Source organism: Mustela putorius, unplaced genomic scaffold (genome assembly GCF_011764305.1).
Source record: "Mustela putorius furo isolate JIRA1106 unplaced genomic scaffold, ASM1176430v1.1 tig00003859_pilon_pilon_pilon, whole genome shotgun sequence".
In the NCBI taxonomy this organism is placed as follows: Eukaryota; Metazoa; Chordata; class Mammalia; order Carnivora; family Mustelidae; genus Mustela; species Mustela putorius.
In genome coordinates this window covers 27,760,852-27,779,684 of record NW_025422011.1, presented here as the reverse complement: position 1 = coordinate 27,779,684, position 18,833 = coordinate 27,760,852, and the positions used below count along the sequence as shown (strand labels likewise).

General features: G+C 43.4%; 1 protein-coding gene across 1 annotated transcript; it reads left to right on the top strand.

Moving 5' to 3' along the window:
* The first annotated feature begins 4,000 nt into the window (after nt 1-4,000).
* On the top strand, nt 4,001-8,922 carry LOC101671405 (calcitonin gene-related peptide 1). The gene is made up of 5 exons (XM_045065879.1): nt 4,001-4,107; nt 5,152-5,246; nt 5,495-5,641; nt 7,817-8,001; nt 8,462-8,922. Exons 2-4 carry the CDS (start codon nt 5,161-5,163, stop codon nt 7,974-7,976), a joined length of 393 nt encoding a protein of 130 aa, XP_044921814.1. The 5' UTR covers nt 4,001-4,107; nt 5,152-5,160; the 3' UTR covers nt 7,977-8,001; nt 8,462-8,922.
* Nucleotides 8,923-18,833: the final 9,911 nt, after the last annotated feature.

The following is an 18,833-nucleotide window of genomic DNA, read 5'->3' as shown; positions in this document are numbered from 1 at the left end:
AGAATACATCATTTTAATACAAGCATCAGGAGGGCAGGGTTTTTGTTCATCATGAATTGCTAGTGCCTAGAATGATGTCTGGCACATAGTAGGTCCTCAAATAAATATTTGTTGCATGTATGAAACTTACTCCTAAGGAATATTTCTCCTAGGAAATTTGTAAAGAAAACAGAGAGTAAGTAAAAATAAACTTTAAAAATTTAGTATATAGAATCTCTTTCTCTCTAAAATTGGTTAAGACAAGCAGTTTCAACAGGGTATTTACCCCAAAGATGTAGTGAAAAGAAGGACCCTCTATACCCCAATATTCATAGCAGCAATGGTCACAATTGCCAAACTGTGGAAAGAGCCAAGTTGCCCTTCAACAGACGAATGGATAAAGAAGATATGGTCCATATATACAATGTAGTATTATGCCTCCATTGGAAAGGATGAATACCCAACTTTTGTATCAACATGGATGGGACTGAAGGAGATTATGCTGAGTGAAGTAAGTGAAGCAGAGAGAGAGTCAATTATCATATAGTTTCACTTACTTGTGGAGCATAAGGAATAACATGGAGGACATTAGGAGAAGGAAAGGAATAGTGAGTTGGGGGAAATTGGAGGGGACAATGAACCATGAGAGACTGTGGGCTCTGAGAAACAAACTGAGGGTTTTGGAGGGGAGGGAGGTGGGGGTTGGGAGAGCCTGCTGGTGGGTGTTGTGGAGGTCACATATTGCCTGCAGCACTGGGTGTGATGCATAAACAATGAATCTTGCAACACTGAAAAATAATTATTTTTAAAAAGACTAGCAAAAAAAGACTAGCAATTTCAAAATTTAAAAGTAATTACATAAGATAGTTAAGCAAGCGCATCAAAATACTTGAGATGATGTAAAAGCACAAAGCATTCCTGAGAAACTATCCTTTGTAAATCTTTATGCTAGCTGGTTTGATTGGGGATGCCTTGGAGCTCCAAACAGTTCCAGGGAAATCAAAATTTAATTTTCTCAATTTAGAACGCAAGTTATTGTATTGACTTTTCCTTCCATCCACTCACTAATATAATACAAGGATGCGGTGAGGAAAACTGCTTTTGAGCTGGTGTGCTTCGGAAGAGAAGTCCTTAGTACTTCCTCTCACATTAGATTCCAGAAAGTTTTCACGAGGACACCGATTCCTTCTGTTCGGTAAAGAGGTGCGTCTTTGGATCAAGGATCTGTTTTGCCATCTAATGGATCTAAATTGGGTCTATTTAGTCCAACTTGGCTGCGGATTTACTGCTGATTCTGACTGTTATGAACCCATGGAACTCCACACTCTTTCATCCTCTTGCTGACTCCCCCTTCACCGAACATTGGCTGTACCCTTACTGTGCGACAGACACTGTGCAAAGACAGGAGAGAGAAGACCATGTCAAAGAATTCTGGAGGCTTACAGGTGAAATAGCCGGTCCCTTTGCAGTGCGCAAGAAGATACTCAAAGCGCGGACCCAGGTATTTTGGTGTTGTTTGCCTGCGGGTGGGGTGCACACCTTACTTGTCAGAGGCCTTTCAAGAAACATCCCCGGACTTTATCCGAGGTAGCAGCTGTTTGCTGGACTGTGGGCGACCCAGTTCGCGCCGTGGGGGCAGAGGGCACAGCTGGGGACTCCTCTTGGTGGCTGAGCAGCTTGTCCCAACACTTCAGGAAAGCTCTGGCTCTCTCCAGTCCTCAATCCCAAGGAAACTTGGAAAATTTTTCCCCAAATTCTTATTTGTGGGCCTCCTGGGAGGCCAAACCCCAACCTGAATCCACCCACGCGCCCCATCTGCTTCCCAGGCTCGGGGCGCCACTAGCTTCGTCTGGCTAGGCAGCTTGGGGCTTTAGGGTCTGAGGTCTTCTGGAACTGCTTTCCTACTCTTTCCCCCTCGCCCTCGTCCCCTAAGTCGGCCCAGCTATTTCCGCAAGTTCCCCAGAGCTCGGGAGAGATAGGTGCAACCCTGAGCTCCTGGAGCCGGTTACAGGCTCTGCCAGACTTCAGAGACCGTAGCAGCCGTCCGGGAACAGGCGGTGTAGAGGGCAGAGACGTTAGTCAGGTGGTGCCTCCCAGCTGTGCCTTTCCATTCCTGCCAGAATCCGGGAGAGAGGGACACAGAAGTCTCCTGTTTCTGCAGGGCTTTGGGAGAAAGGGGCCGGCTTCTCCTAGCCGTCCTCTACTGCTCTGAGCCACTCTAGGCGCAGCGTACCGGGGCTACGGGCAACCTGGGTCATGCAGCCACTGTGCACTCTGCTTGTTGGGGTAGCAAGCAGGCCCGGCAAGAGCCACCGGATTCCAGGATCAGGATTCTTTGGGGTTGTTACCTGGAGTTTAGTTGCCCAGGTGCAATGGCAAATAAGACCCAGAGGGCCCAGACAGGCAGCCCCTGAGCGCCCTTCTGATCTGCAGAAGCAGTAAGCACCGGCAGGTGGGATCCCGTGAGCCTCTGGCTTCACCCTCTGCCCTTCACCACCAGCCGAGGCTATTCGAGAGGCTTCTGAGCTCAGGATGGGCCAGAGGGCGCATTTGGGGGCACAGCCCTCACCCCTTAAAAGGACCAGCCAGAGGCCCCGAGGTGTGTGTGTGTGTGTGGGGGGGGTAATCTTCACTTCTTCCTACTGCTTCTATCCGCCAGCCCACTCTATGGCCCTTCGCCAAGAGCTGGGGATCTCTCCGCGTCCAGGTGGGGCGAGAGCCCGCAGCGAGGGCTCCAAGAACCCGGCTCTCCTTAAAGAGATAAAGCTGAGACAGGGTGAGTGCGCGCGTGCTTAGGGAACAATGTGCACCCCTATATGTGTAAAACGTGTTTGTTACCCAAAGCAGAAACTGGCAGGGTCGCTTTTGGGTTTGGGAGACGTTGGTTTAGCTTGTTGGGCGCGCGCTCATTTGCTAACAGCGGGTGGAGGCGCGTTAAGTTGCAGCAAGTACTGGCTCTAACCGAGTGTCCGCGTGTGAATGCGAAAAGCCGAGCGGTGGCTGGGGTCCAGGTGTGTCAGTGCCGGACGTGCGCCCCGCGCGCAGCGTGAGTGCACTCACCAGCCCTCCTGTAGCTGAAAGAAGCACGAGTGTGAAAGTCCGAAGGCTGCCCTTTGGGCTTGCAGCACCGGCTCTCCTTTGTGGGACCGCGCAGGAGCCCCACCCGCTCCGCAATCAAGAGCTTCAGAGAAGTGGGGTCGGGGTGTGGTGCGACGCAGGTAGAAACCCGGACACAGTCTGTCCCAGCGCAGCAGCTAGGCAAACAGAATCTTGAAGCACAGGACAGCTGTGTAAACCAGCCCAGCGATGCAGTGGAGGGTCATGGGTTAGAGTGGAAGATGCTGAGCCGGCAGTCCAGGTCTCGGGAGTAGGAGGGAAATGCCAGCTTAGCCCCTTCCCCTGTCCTCCCTCCCACTCCCAACCGTCCCAGAGGAGTGAGGCCAAGGTGGCTTTGCTCGCCAGACTAGAAGCAGAACAACTTTGCGTGGCGCAGGTGGTGTGGGGGGTGAGGGGAGAGCAGAGGATATCTCAGGAGTACCCAAGGTGGTCCAAGGAGATCAGTCTTCCAAGTTCCTCCCCCCTGCCCCCACCCACTTCTTCACAGGGGACTATTTCAGCTGAGATTTCTTCATAGGACCCCAGCCTGCTGTTTAACTTCCTGGGGGTCTAGGCGGCCAGTCCGGATGGTGGGGGAGGAGGGTCCCATACTGGTATAGTAGGAGGGGTTTCGAGATCGGACGGAGTTCAGGCACCAAGAAAGTGAGAGAAGCTCTGGCACCTCACCGTAGGTAACGCCAAACTCCCCGCTGGGTCCCCACTTTCTGGACGTCGAAAGCGCTCCACCCCTCCACGCCCTCCCGCTCTCCAAGCAATGACCTCATTGCAAAAGACAGCCAGAGCGGATGGTTCCCCTCCCTAGAGAACCAGTGCAGGGAGGGCGAGCAATGACGCAATTGGAGCTGGATAGGTCCTGGCCACTTTGGATTGGCCGCGCGGACTCGTGGGGACCCCCCTCCCACTATCGCTGGAATAAGAGCCCAGAGCTCCGCGGGGAAGACGCCCGCAGCAGGCGTTGTGTCCATCGGGGCGGACCGGCCGCTAGAGCTCTCCAGAAACTCCAGTATCCAGGTGAGGAACTTCCCACTCCGCTAACTCTAGTAACTTGCCTCTGGATTAGTTCATCTGGTTTGCTCCATCTATCTGCCTTTTGCCTCTCAAGGCCGTTGAGGCCCACCTGCAGGCAGGTGCTCCTAGTTCTCTGTCCGGCTCAGGGGAAGGAAGGTGGCTGTTAGAGCGTTGTTTTCTAATTAGCGCAGGTGGAACTCCAAGCATTCCCTGGGCGTCGCCTGGGCTCTGGAAACTCCGCCAGCCCAGGTAGGCGGGTCTGCGGCCCCTGCGTTTGTGCACCTTGACGTGCAGGATCCAGCCTAAGTTTGGTCTGGGAGTACCCTGCGCGATCTGTGCCCTGAGGAATCAAGTTTGATTCTCAGGACGGCGGATCCTTGAGACTTCCTATGAGGGTCCGCCAGCCCACGAGCGTCCTGAGACGCTGGCGGGGACCTGGGCTGTGCAGTCAGCCGAAGAGGGCAGGGGCTCACCTCCGGAGGCTGGCGACCAGCAGCAACAGCTAAACTGCACTCCAGCACAGGGGGCTGGGGTGCCAGAGCCCAAAGGCACCAGTAACTGGCAGGTTAAAAATTTCGCCGAGTCCAAACTCACTGAGAGGTCAGTGCTCCTTTCCAAGGTACCCTTCCCACTTCCCTCTCCCACGCATTAGCGGGGAGGGGAAGGTGGTCGTGGATTTCTCAGTCCCTGAGAAGAGTGGCACAGTGGGAGAACAATTGTGTGTTAGGGTGGGCCCTGCTTGGTCACTGCAGAAGGCAGAAGGGTGTGCATGTATTTGCAGGCACTGGTGTGTGGTTTCTCCCTGATTTTCCACAGAACTCTACCAGCCCCAGGACACCTGTTTCTGCTCTACAACCCCTTTCATTGCTGGTATCTTTTGAAATTCCCAACAGCCCTTCTGGCAAGTGCAGGGAAGCTGGGGGAGGCGGGGCAACTTGACTGAAGCCACCAGGCAGTTGTGACTGAGGCAGCACAGGAACCCAGGTCTGTGGGCTCCAGGCCTTGCTGGGTCTTGGCGCAGCGTGTAATGTCTTTCTCTCCTTACAGAGAGGCATCATGGGCTTCTGGAAGTCCTCCCCCTTCTTGGCTTTCAGCATCTTGGTCCTGTGCCAGGCAGGCAGCCTCCAGGCGGCACCATTCAGGTGAGGCAGCCTGAAGCCTTAGAACCTTCCCCTTCTACTGTCCCTGGGATCAGGCAGTCCTTGCTTCTGAAGTCACCCCTACAGTTAAGATGCTTGGTGGACACTGAATTCAGCCCTGCAGCAGCGGTGGGGAGTAGAAAGCATGTCCTCAGGGAAAGTCACAGAGACCAGGAAGCCTTGCTGCTTATCCTGGGGAGGAGGCAGGCAGGGGCTCAGAGCCTCTGTTGGGTTTGCTTCCCCTCCCTCAGGTCTGCTTTGGAGAGCCTCCCAGACCCCACTGCGCTCAGTGAGAAGGAAGGCCGCCTCCTGCTGGCTGCCCTGGTGAAGGCCTACGTGCAGAGGAAGGCAAATGAGCTGGAGCAGGAGCAGGAGCAGGAGGAGATGGAGGGCTCCAGGTAAGCCTCCCCACTCCGCCCTGGCACATCCGGAAAGACGTATCCGAGAGAGGTAGGAAGAACAGCCTTTGGCCAGAAGGAGTCCAGCAGCCTGTGGTTGTTCACCAGGCCATGCAGTGCTGCCGTCCTCAGGCTCGTGGAAGACCGGTCCCGGTGGAGCCGAAGAGACTGTGGTTAGACACATTAAAAAGGCCCATTCCTGAAAGCTGTTAGGAGATAGAATGGGCAAGGTGAAACCAAAGGCCTTTGCGGAGGGTAGGGTTTGTAGGGCACATGGGGCATTGGTCTTGCCCTACTGAGGAGAAATTCCAGCATCGGTTGGCTTGGGACTGGTAAGTGTGAAGCCAGGGGATGGACTTGGTATATCTCAGGATGTTTCAGAAATTGAACCAGTGTGTTCTTTCACACTGACAAGGAGCCTTTACTGCAGGTTGGCAAGGTGAAACCAAAGGCCTTTGCGGAGGGTAGGGTTTGTAGGGCACTGTCTGAGGTAGGTCTGGGGTCTTTAAATGTGTAGGCTGTGCAAAGATGCGCACGTTGTCGGGGGGCCACATGCCCTGCTCCTGCCTCCCCTCCCTGTGTCCCCTGAGCTTGGAGCACACACCAGCCCCGGCCTGGCCGTGGCCCTGCTGGCTCAGAGGCATGAGATACACAAGCAGCTACCCTGCAAATCTCAGTGCAGAGCATGACGACTGACGTATTGCAGCATGAGGAATGCTAGAGAAGACTACCCCTTCCCCACCACAGTCCTTCCCCACCCTGCCCTGGCTCAAGAAACCTCTAGGTTCTCCTACTGGTGGATTGAGAGCTGTGTGGCTGCCTGCCCCTCCTGCCTCTGCTCCAACTGCCCCCCTCCCTGGCCCAGCCTTCTGCATGACTGCCCTCTGAGGCAGACCCTGGGCATGGTATTGTCTGGCATGTCTTTTCCCTGCAGCCTGGACAGCTTCCGAGCTAAGCGGTGCAGTAATCTGAGTACCTGTGTGCTGGGCACATACTCGAAGGACCTCAACAACTTTCATACATTCTCTGGCATCGGCTTCGGGGCTGAAACACCTGGGAAGAGAAGGGACATAGCCAGCGGCTTGGAGAGGGGCAGTTAACCCCACTTTGGGGCGCCCCAGGATGCCAACTGAACTCCCACTCCTTCCTGATTTCCCTTCCTTCTCCCACTGATGAACTTAGCGCATGCAGATTTCACTTCGGCAGCTCTTTAAGCTGGTATTGGCAGCTTTGCTTATGCCAGAGAATGCTGGGGATCTCAGGGTGGGAGGGAAGAGGGCAGGACTCCTAGACCAGGTTAGAGGTAAGAGCAAGGGAAGCTTTGTGAGATCCCAGAGGATTTCAAAGCAGAGTCCTCCCATTTCTGCTTCATCCCTCATGCTTCACCATTGATGAATAAACCTATTTTCTACAAGAATTTGCACTGTGGTGGTCATTACTCTGGTCCCTGTCTGAGGCTTGAGAGTGACCAGAGCCTATGTTCAAACGTAGCTTTAGCCTCAGGGTAGCCGGATACAGGCCTTGGTGAGTGGTCCCTATGAACCAGCTCCACCATCAAGAACAGGTGTGCTGAGGAGCAGGTAAACACTTCTGGGGGAGGATGCGGCATCCGTGCTCTCTGAGCCCCTTCCAGGTAAGACTTCAGGGGTTTTTATTTTCCCACGGAAAGTGGTTTTGTTGGTGTCTGTGGCTGCCGTCGGGCTGCTGGTTGCTCCTTGCATGTCTTGGGGGTAGGGCTGCGCCTTTGGTCGTCCCTTCCTCCTGGTTCTAAAAGAATTCGATGTAAGTGCCAATAACTGTAGGTTTTAGTACGTGTGTCCTGGAGTCTAGCTTAGCACTGGGTTTTTTCTTTTTCTTTTTCTTTAAGTTTTTCTTTAAGTTCCAGGTAGTTAAAGTGCAGTGTAACATGAGCTTCCTGCATACCCTGTAGTGATTGCACACTTCCGTACCATTGGCGTGGGGTGTTTTTCATGAAGGTCTTTGGGCAGGGCTCCTAGCCAAAGCTGCCAGGCCATTTCTCCTAACAGCTTTGATAATTGCATTTAGGAGAAACCCTTATTCTTAAGTGGTATGTCAAAGAGCTGCAATTCTCTTTATGAAGGCCCCATGGGGCAAGCTCCTGCCTCTTGCCTCTCACTGACAGGACTTGTCTTCTTTCTCCATCCTGCAAATCAGCATCACTGCCCAGAAGAGATCCTGCAACACTGCCACCTGCGTGACCCATCGGCTGGCAGGCTTGCTCAGCAGATCTGGAGCTGTGGTCAAGAACAACTTTGTGCCCACCGATGTGGGCTCTGAAGCCTTTGGCCGTCGCCGCAGGGACCTTCATGCCTGAGCAGCTACTGGACTCCAGGAAGAAGGTGACCACCCTTGTATTGTTGAATGGGAGGGGAAGGAATTTGGAGGTTATGATCCACATTTTGAATCCACTGGACCTGGTAGGGTGTTCAGATCCCGTCCTTCCAATAGCATTCTTCCTTCTGAATAGTGAGTTTCTTTTGTACCTCAGCCTGAAATCAGAGCACTGGGATAGGCTGCAGACATGCAGTGTCATCTTTCTAAGAGGAGATATGAAAAAAAAAAAAAAGCTTGCTGATTGATAGTTGCTTTTTTTTATTTTTGCTAAAAGCCTATTGATACCTCAGACCCATACTTTGTAAATGCTATTTAAGGAAGCACTCCCGTAAATTTGTTTTCTTTTTAGTAATAATTGTGAATATTCCCTTCTTGTTCTTCTTATTCTCCAATTTATCTTTCTTCTCCTCCACTTCCTCCTCCTTCTTCCTCTTCTTTTTTTATTTTTATTTTTTCCCATCTCAGGTAACCATGAAGCTGAACTCACCACTTCTATTAATTTCTGTTGACAACACTGGTGAGAAGGCCCCATGGAAGATATACATGTTTGCATCCCAATAGATACTGGAAAAAAAAAAAAAGCACCTTTGTCACTTGAAAGGAATGAAACTGAATGCAAAATAAGCTAATTCCATATGTATTGTGTATTTTTTTTTAATATATTTGATTATGTGTGCAGTGTGATGGCATCTATTATTGGCTTATCTGATAGCAAATGGGTTCTCTGAGAGCTATCCTGTTGATCATGGTGGCTCTGTCAAGCCTTAGCGGGGGCAATAAATCATTGCCTTCATGGCCTTTAGGACACATGGGAACAGTGATGCTTTGCCTTGTTGTCTAAGAACATGATTGTATACTTTGTTTAAGGAAATCTCAATATTGTACCATTTGTGAACTTCATCAAGATTAAAAACATATTTTGGATACATGTGTTTTGAGACCCTGGTGGTTCATTTCAACTTGTTTCCCAGTGTAATAATAATAATAGTAGTCATTGATGTTTTTTGAGTGCTAACTCAAAATAGGCCAGATGATATTCTAAGACAGTGTTTTATACCTATTAATTCATTTAATCTTTATGACAACTCCATGAAGGAGATGCCATTATTATTTCCACTTTGTATCTGAGGAAACAGAAGCCTGGAGAAGTTAAGTCCAAAGTCACATAGATCGTGGCAGACTCAGGTGGTGGTTTCCAGAGTCTACGGTTGAAACCACTGTGTTGTATACTTCTCGACAGTGGCTTCTGACATGTTCCAGAGACCCATGCATTATTCTTTGACCTAATGGCCTGACATGGTAGATTTTGAAGACAAATGGAAAAAAAAACCCAAAACATACAAACAACCTAGACTTTATATAATAAAATGCGTCCCCTCTGCCCCATTACTTGGTGGTACAAGTTGAAAGTTGGTGTCCCTACCCCCCCAAAAATTGTATATTGAAACCTCACCCCCAAAGTGATGGTCTTGGGAGGTGGAGCATTGGGAAGGTGATTAGGTCATAAGGGCCATCCCTTGGGGAATGGGATTTGTGTCCTTTCAAATGAGGATGGAAAGGAATCCCTTGCTTTTTTTGCCATAAAAAGTCAGTCAGAAGACTGCTCTGAGGGAGGAAAGGGGCCCCCACCAGACATGAAATCTGTGGGTGTCTTGATTTTGGATTTCACAGGCTACAGAACTGAGAAATAAATATTTGTTATTTAAAAGCCACCCAGTTTGTAGCATTTTGTTATAGCAGTCCCAATAGACTAAGACACTTGGCTTCAACCATGATCCTTTTATGGTCAATGTTGTTACATCTATGCATCATCTCTTACACCCCCCACATGTATTATAACATCAGTGTAACCATAAATACTTCCCCATACATGGGAAGGACTTTTTAAACATAATCACAACTAAAGTAAATTAACAGTAATTTCTTAATTCCTATATCTTATATCCAGTCATGATTCAAATTCAAATTCAAATCCATAAGATAATGTGCATATATAAAATCAGGGCTCAACTTATATCTTCACACTGTTGTGGGTTTATATGTTTTTGTTTTTTTCTGGTCTATATGCTTTAAGGCCCTTTTGATCTAGAGGTTGGCTGTTCCATTGTTTTTTTCCCCCCTTGCAATTTTATTTGTTGGAGAAACTAATTATTTGTCCAATAGGGCTTTCCACACTTTGAAGTTTGATGACTACATTTCTGTGGTGAGGTTTAACATGCTCCTTTATCTGCTTTATTTCTTGAGAATCAGTGAGTGAGGAGAAAGAGAAGTTAGAGGCAAGGTCAGAGAAGTAATGAGAAGGGCAGATCATGTAGGACCTTATAGGGCACAGGAAAGACTTCGACTTCCTGTCAGCTTCTCTTCAGTAAAGCAGAAACTGCATCAGTAATTTTCAACAGAAAGTATAATTTAAGAAACTGACGAAGCAGGTAGTAGAGTTCTAAAAAAGCAAAAGAGAACAAGAGTTAGCACAGAGATAGAAAGTGAAGGAGGCGGCTGCCATCCTCAGGGGCTGGGGAACAAAGACAAGAGTTGGGGTGCTGAAAATCTAGAACCTTGGAGAAGGACGCTCAGACCACTAAGAGGGGGGATGGGCTGATGCAGTATCTTTGCAAGGGTGTGACAAAACTGCTCAAGGAGTATGGGGAAACAAAATAAAACTGGAAACGACTTCCCTGCCAGAGTAAACTCTGAAGGTGATACTGACAGAGACAGAAATCAAAATGGGAAAGAGCAAGTTTCTTTTTCTTCATGCCTTCTTATCTCCTTTAAGTGTTCCCAACTGGCAGACTCTGAGATCCACCTGACGAAGGAAAACACAGCTCTCAGAGTCCCAGCTCCGTCCCTCTGTTACAGCATATTGTTTTAAATTGACGTAGAGAAAGGTCAATTCTTTTTGGTGTATAGTTCTATAAATTTCAACAAATACACGGAGTTGGGCAATCACCACCACAATAAAGATACAAAGACGTTTCATTGTTCTTCAGTAGTCTCCCATGCTTCTCTTTTGCCCCCTTGACCTCAACCCCTGCTAACAACTGTTATGTCTCTGTCCATCTAGTGTATTTTTTATATTTACCTTTTAACATTGAGATATAATTGACACATAACACTGTATTAGTTCTGTGTGTATGACATAAGGATTTGCTATTTGTAGATAATGTGAAATGGTTACCGTAATAAGTCTAATCAGCATCCATCACCACACATAGTAATAATTTTTTTCTTGTGATGAGACCTTTTAAGATCTACTCTCTTAGCAACTTTCAAATATATAGTAAGGTATTGTTAACTATAGTCCCCATGTGTACATTACATTCTCCAGGACTTACTTACCTTATAACTGGAAGTTTGTACCTTTGGACCCCCTTCACTGACTGCCCCTGCCTCTAGCGACCACAAATCTGTTCTGTTCCTTTGAGTTTGGTTTTTGTTGCCTGTGTTTTTTTTTTTTTTTTTTCTCAATTCCACATATAAGTGAGACCATCCAGTATTTGTCTTTCTCTATCTGGCTTATTTCACTTAGCATAATGATCTCAAGGTCTACTCATGTTGTAACAAGTGTCAGGATTTCTTTCCTTTTTATGGTGAATAATCTTCCGTTATACCTATATCTATACATTTCTCCCCGTATATATAAATGGCATATATATCACATCGTCTTTAACCTTTATCTGTTGATAGTTTTTTTTTTTAACATCATATCTTCTGTATTGTAGGTAATGCTGCAGTGAACATGCGGGTGCAGATACCTTTTTGAGATAATGATTTCATTTCCTTCAGATAAATACCTAGAAATGGAATTGCTGGATCATATGGCAGTTCTATTTTTAATTTTTTGAGGAACCTCCATACTCTTTTCTATTGTGGCTGCACTGATTTCCATTCCCAACAGTCTGCAAGGGTTCCCTTTTCTCCACATCATTGCCGACATTTATTATTTTGTATCTTTTTGATAATAGTCATTCTAAGGGTTGTGACATAATATCTCAGTGTGATTGTGATTTGCATTTCCCTGATGATTAGTGATGTTGAACACCTTTTCATGTTTCTATCGGCCATTTGTATATCTTCCTTGGAAAATATCTATTCAGATCCTTCTGCCTTCTCCAGAATGTCATATAAATGAAATTAGTATGTAGCTTTGAGTCTTTTACTTAGCATAATGCATTTGAGACTTATCCATGTTGTTGCATGTATGAATAATTTGTTTCCTTTTATTGCTGGGCAGAATGACATTGTAGGCATGTACTACAGTTGGATAATTCATTTATCTGTTGAAGGATACTTGGATTGTTTCCAGTTTTTGGCATTTATGAATTCAGCTCCTATAAATTTCTGTGAATAGATTTTTGAGTGAAAATAAGTATAGTGGGATGAATGGAGCTCCCCAAAAATATATGTCTATGTTCTGATCCTTGCAGTATGTGAATATTTCCTTGTTTGGGAAAGGGTCTTTGGTGATGTAATTAAATTAGGAGTCTTAAAATGAGGTCATCCTGGATTATTTAAGTAGGTCTTAAATCCAAGGATATGCTTTTATAAGAGATATGCAGAGAAAATACACACAGAGTAGAAGGTGATGTGAAGACAGAAGCAGAGAGTCACAAGCCAAGGAAGCCAAGTTAGCCAGCAACCTTTAGAAGCTACAAGTGGCATGGAGTGGATATTCCCCTAGAATCTCTGGAGGGAGTAGAGCCCTGTTGGCCTCTGGAATGGGAGAATAAGTTTCTGCTGTTTTAAGCCACCAAATTTGTAGCAGTTTGTTATGATATCCCCAGGAAACTAATAAAGTATTTACAATTTTTTTTTTTAGGTAAATACCTTGGAATGGGATTGCTGTCATTTGGCAAGTATATTTATTTTTTTCCTTAAAAAGTCTTTTATTTTTATAATTACCTTCTAATCTCTGTCCCCATACAGTTACATGCTTGATAATTGTTACCAAATAATCTACAGATAATACCTTATATTCTGCTTATTATTACATATACTATAATAAACATAATTATATTGCTTAATTAAGCAAAGTAAGAAAAATGAATTACAAAAGCTTGGAAAAATCCAGCCATGATAACAGATTTCAGTAAGTTTAATTCAACCATAACTTTTGTATTGTTTTCCTTTTATGGGTTTATTTTACATAGTTCTGTACTGCTGTATTTTATTTTATTTTTTTAACTGACCATTCTATTGTTTTCTTTCTTTCTTCCTTCCTTCCTTTCTTTCTTTTAGTTTTATAGCCATTATGTCTGCTCTAATCTTTTTTTTTTTTTTGTCTGCTCTAATCTTTATTGTTTCCTTCCTTCGGCTTGTTTTGTGGGATTTGGGGTGGGGGGGCTTGGGGTTCTTCTTTTCTAGCTCCTTTCACCGTAAGGTTAGGTTGTATATTTGAGATTTTTCTTACTTCTTGAGGCACTTCTATTGCTATAAACTTCCCTTTTAGAACTGCTTTTCCTGCATGCCAGAAGTTTGGGGCCTTGGTGTTTTCATTTTCATTTGTTTCCATGTAATTTTAAAAATTTCTTCTTTTAATCTCTTGGTTAGCCCATTCATTCTTCAATAACATGTTATTGTAACCTCCATGTGCTCATTCCAGATTTTTTCTTGTGGTAGGTTTCTAGTTTCATAGAAAATATGCATGATAGGACTTCGATCTTTTTGAATTTGTTGAGACTTGTTTTGTGGCCTAATATGTGATCAATTCTGGACAATGTTCCATGTGCACTTGAAAAGAATATGTATTCTGCTGTTTTAGGATGGAATATTCTGAAAATATCTGTTAAATCCATTTGGTCCAGTGTGTCATTCAAAGCCACTCTTTCCTTGTTGATTTACTGTGTGGGTGATCTATTCATGGATGTAAATGGGCTGTTACAGTTCCTTACTATTATTGTATTACTGCTAATGAGTTCTTTTATTTTTGTTGTTACTTGTTTTATGTATTTGGTGCTCCCATGTTGGGTGCATACATATTTACAATTGATATATTTTCTTTGAGATTATCCCTTTTATGACTATATAGTATCCTTCTTTGTCTCTTGTTACCATCTGTGTTTTAAAGTCTATTTTGTCCAGTATAAATATTGCTACTGTCTTTCTTTTGACATTCATTTGCATGATAAATGTTTCTTCATCCCCTCACTTTCAATCTGCAGGTGTCTTTAGGTCTGAGATGAGTCTCTTGTAGACAGCATATAGATGGTTCTTTTTTTTTCTTTTTCTTTCTTTCTTTTTTTTTTTTTTTAGAGAGAGCTGGGTGGGTAGGGTGGGGCAAAGGAGAGTAAGAAAGAGAATCTTAAGCCGGCTCTATGACTAGAGCAGAGCCTGATGTGGGGCTTGATCTCACAATCCCAAAATCAGGACCTAAGCTGAAATCAAAAGTCATACACTAACCAACTGAGCAACCTAGATGCCCCAGTGGGTCTTGTTTTTTTAATTTACTCTGTCACCCTATGTCCCCTTGATTAGAGTGTTTAGTCCTTTTGCATTCAAAATAATTATTTATAGATATATATTTTTTGTCACTTTGTTACTTGTTTTGTGTTTGTTTTTGTAATGAGCTAAACTTCAGATTTTCAGTTGGACACTTGACATGTTCAATTTGAGAAATTAGAAAAGAAAAGTGGAAAAAACCTAAAGAACATGAAAAGGAGATGATAAAACAGACATTAACTATGAGATGAGGATTAAATAAAGAAGATCAACAAAGCCAAAAGTTTGTTCTTTAAAAAGGTAGGTGGAATTGACAAATAGTGAGTTTGAGCAGGAAAAAAAGAGAGCATACACAAATAATACCAAGAATAAAAAGGAGAACATGCCTATAGATAGAGCAGAGATGAAATTATAGTAAAAGAATATCACAACTATCTTTATGCCCCCAATTTTTATAATATTGGACAAATTCCTAGAAAATGGACAAATTCCTAGAAAATCTGAAAGTATTAAAACTCACTTGGTGGGAGTGGAAATCCTGAATATGTCTATAACTATAATATATTGAATCAGTTTTGTAAAATCTTATCACAACAACAGCATAGACTTGCTGAAGTTATGATGAATTCTCTCAAATATTCAAGGTATCAATTCCATTTATATACAGAATTTTCCCAAAAATAGAAAAAGAAGAAATATTGCCTAACTCATTTTAGAAGGCCAGTGTGACAAAGATATTAAGAGCAGAAAATAAGTTTATGAGAAAGAAAAAATTCAATTCAATCCCACTCATGTACATAGATGCATATATCCTAACCGGAACTATAACAAACAAAAATAACAGTATACCTAAAACAATGCATCATGATCAATAATTGCTTGCTTCCCAAACATAAGAGTGATTTGACATCTGAAAATCCATTAATCCATAAAAAATTAATAAATTTAGTAATATTATGATTAGCTCAGTAGATAAAATGATCTGAGAAAACCTCAGAGTAATCAGGGAATGGAAAGGAACATTATTTATTTATTTATTTTTTAATAAATGTTAGTGATTTTTTTTTAAAGATTTTATTTGTTTATTTGACAGACAGAGATCACAAGTAGGCAGAGAGGCAGGCAGAGAGAGAGAGAGGAGGAAGCAGGCTCCCTGCTGAGCAGAGAGCCCGATGCGGGGCTCGATCCCAGGACCCTGGGATCATGACCTGAGCCGAAGGCAGAGTCTTTAACCCACTGAGCCACCCAGGCGCCCCGGAACATTATTTTCTTTTTAAAGATTTATTTTTTTACTTGAGAGAGAGAGAGACAGGGGAATGGCAGAAGGAGAGAGAATTTCAAACAGACTACCCACTGAGCATGGAGACTGATAGGAGGTTTGATCCCATGATCCTGAAATCATGACCTGAGCGAAAATCAAGAGTCATGCCCAACCAACTGAGCTATCCAGGTACCCAGAAAGGAACATTCTTAACCTGATTATAGACCAAAAATCTGCAACAATTATCAATCTTAGTGAATAACATTAAAAAGAATCCATTTTAAATCAGGTAAAATGTTAAGAAACCAACTATCACTGATTCTATGTAGCAATTTACAACAGATTCTAGCTAATTCACTAAAACAAGAAAGAGAAAAGAAGTTTTTAAAATGGGGGAGAAGTTTTAATAATTTTATATGTTGAATCCCCCAAACAATACAGAAATAAAATTATTAGAGTTGATAAAAATATTTGGAAAATGGCTGGCCATGAGATTAGTAAACCTTAAATAGATTGACTTACAGTAAATGTTTTGAAAATATGGTAAACAAGAGATACCAATGACAATAGCAATGTGTATATGTGTGTGTATGTATATATATATACATATATATATATGTATATATATATACATACACACATATATATGTGTAGAATCTAGGAATAAATTAAACAAATATGTGCTGAGAAACCATCAGACTTTATTGAGAGATGCTAAAAAAAAAAAGAGAGCAAAATAGTAGAAGAAACATCCTATGTGCATAGCTGAAAAAACTCAGTATCTTAAAGGTGTCAAATATCTCATAATTAAATTCAAAGCAAATTTGAGAAATACTAGGGTTTTCCTTAGAATCTGGCAAGTTGATTTTAAAGTTATATAGAAAAGAAAATGGTTAAGAACAGGCAAATGTTCCTGAAAAAAATAATATTTTTTGAGGATTGCTTACCTTATAAACCTATATCAACTAAAACAAAGGGGTATTGATCTAGCAATTACTCAATGGGAAATCATCAAGACCCCAGAAATAGATTCACACATATGTAAAATTTTGCCAGAAGAACTACCCAGTAAATGAGTTTGGACAATTGGTTACACCTTTGGGAGAGAAAATGAACTTGAATCCTATCTTGAACCTTGAAAAATACCAATTCAAGATGGGTTGGGATTCTACTGTGAAAAGAAAATACTTAGAACATTTAGAAGAAAATATAAGGGAAGTCTTTCTGACCTCAGAGTAAAGAAGTCATCTTAACCTCAGCAGTGCTAACCATAGAAGAAAAGTCAATAAATTAAAAAACTCCTATTTTTTAAAAAAATGCAACAAAATGAAAAAACAATTGGCAAACTAGTAGAGGTATTTGTAACACATATGATCAATAAAGGATAGCATTGTATCATATAAATATAGGAGGTATACATCTATCTATCTATCTATCTATCTGTCTGTCTATCTATCTGCCTACCTACTTACCTGCCACCCATCATATATAGTGGACATGAGAGAAATAGGCCCTCTCTTATAAAGTAAAAGTATCTTCAAGCAATGAAAAAATAACCTTCTGAACTGGGTATGGGAGGCTTATTTCTGAGGTATAAGAGCCTCAATAGAAGAGTAATGACTTTAAATATTTGAAATCTCCCTGAATCTATTGAAAGATCTCCTTTCAGAAATCTCAGGATCATCCTCATTCCTGATTAATGTCTTAATTTCATATAGGACACCTGGTGATCATATGATATAATTCCATAAAGGCAGGCTTAAACTTCAAGTTTGGATTTTGGTCATTTTGGTCCTACAACTGATGAGAAATTTCTTCAACATTATCATAGAAAACCCAAAGTCCTTGAGTTTGAGAAAACTCAAAGTCTTTGAGTTCACACCTTGAGTTTGAGAATTTGGGGATTGTAGGGACATAAGTATCCACCTCGACCCTGAGATTCTTGGATTACCAATATCCTTGTATTTAACGGGAACTTGGTTCCAGGTAACCAATTTCTTACGAGTGTCATAGTTGCTGTATTTCCGTTCTGGAATGTGAATGGGCTTTTATGCTATTTACCTATTTCAGCTAAATAAATATCCTAAATTTCCTAAATTTAAATATTCTTAGGATATTTAAACTTAGGATATTTAAATACCCTAAACTTGGGATTTAGGATATTTAAATATCCTAAATTTCCTTTTTCTGAACATTTCCCTAAGTATCTGTCTCCTGCATTCCATTCATGGCATCAATCTGCGTGTCAGTAAAAGTTCTTGGCTGGAAGCAATAACATTGGACTTGGGTACTGTCATGTGGGAAAGCAATCTCTTTGGAAGAATATAGGAACCTCACTGAATTCCTGAATCCATAGAATGTGGGGAAGGCTTAGCTGAATGAGTGGTTCTGGCTCAGGGTCTCTCTTGAGATTGCAGTTAAGATGTCAGTCAGAGCTGCAGTCTCCAAAGACTTAAATGGAGGGTCTTCTCTAACCTCACTCATGTGACTGTTGACAGGAGGTTTCAGTTTCTTGTCATGCTGCCCTCTTCATAACATCATTCATGTTGTGGTTTATCCCAGAGCAATTGATTGAAGGAGGAAAATGGCTGGGTTGGGGGAGAGAATGAGAGTGCAAGATGGAAGCTGCAGGGTCTTTCATATCTGAATTATTTCTGTTATATTCTGCTCATCACACAGACCAACCCTAGTACAATGTGGGGGAAATTAGACAAAGGTGTGAATACTAGGGGAAGAGATCATTGGGGGCTGTCTTTGAGACTTCCTACTGCAATGGAAGTGGAGGACAAAGCTAGGAAACAGGAAGAAAATAGGGATGGTCTTGAAGGCCAGCCAGTAAAACTTCAGAAAATGGCACAGTGGGAACAGAGATCTTTACATTGTTGCCACTGTGATGAATATAACCTTCAGTCATTCAGCACTGTTGGTCACTCATTCAAGATTTAGAATCCTTAGAGATTTTTGAGACTGCTGCATGTGCTTGCATCCCCACTGTGACGGGTTAAGGAGACATTCAGCTTCCGTTGGGAGAATCAAGAACCATCTTCCACCAAGACTACACCCAATAAGGAATTCTTCAGATGGGAGGTCAGGGTGCTAATATGAAAGAAAGTTTTAAAACTAGATGTCTCACTGCCCCCT

Coding starts and splice junctions, on each gene's coding strand:
- LOC101671405 (XM_045065879.1), top strand. CDS start 5,161: ATGGGCTTCTGGAAGTCCTCCCCCTTCTTGGCTTTCAGCATCTTGGTC. Junction 5,247..5,494: donor CTCCAGGCGGCACCATTCAG/GTGAGGCAGCCT, acceptor CCCCTCCCTCAG/GTCTGCTTTGGAGAGCCTCC. Junction 5,642..7,816: donor GAGGAGATGGAGGGCTCCAG/GTAAGCCTCCCC, acceptor CCTGCAAATCAG/CATCACTGCCCAGAAGAGAT.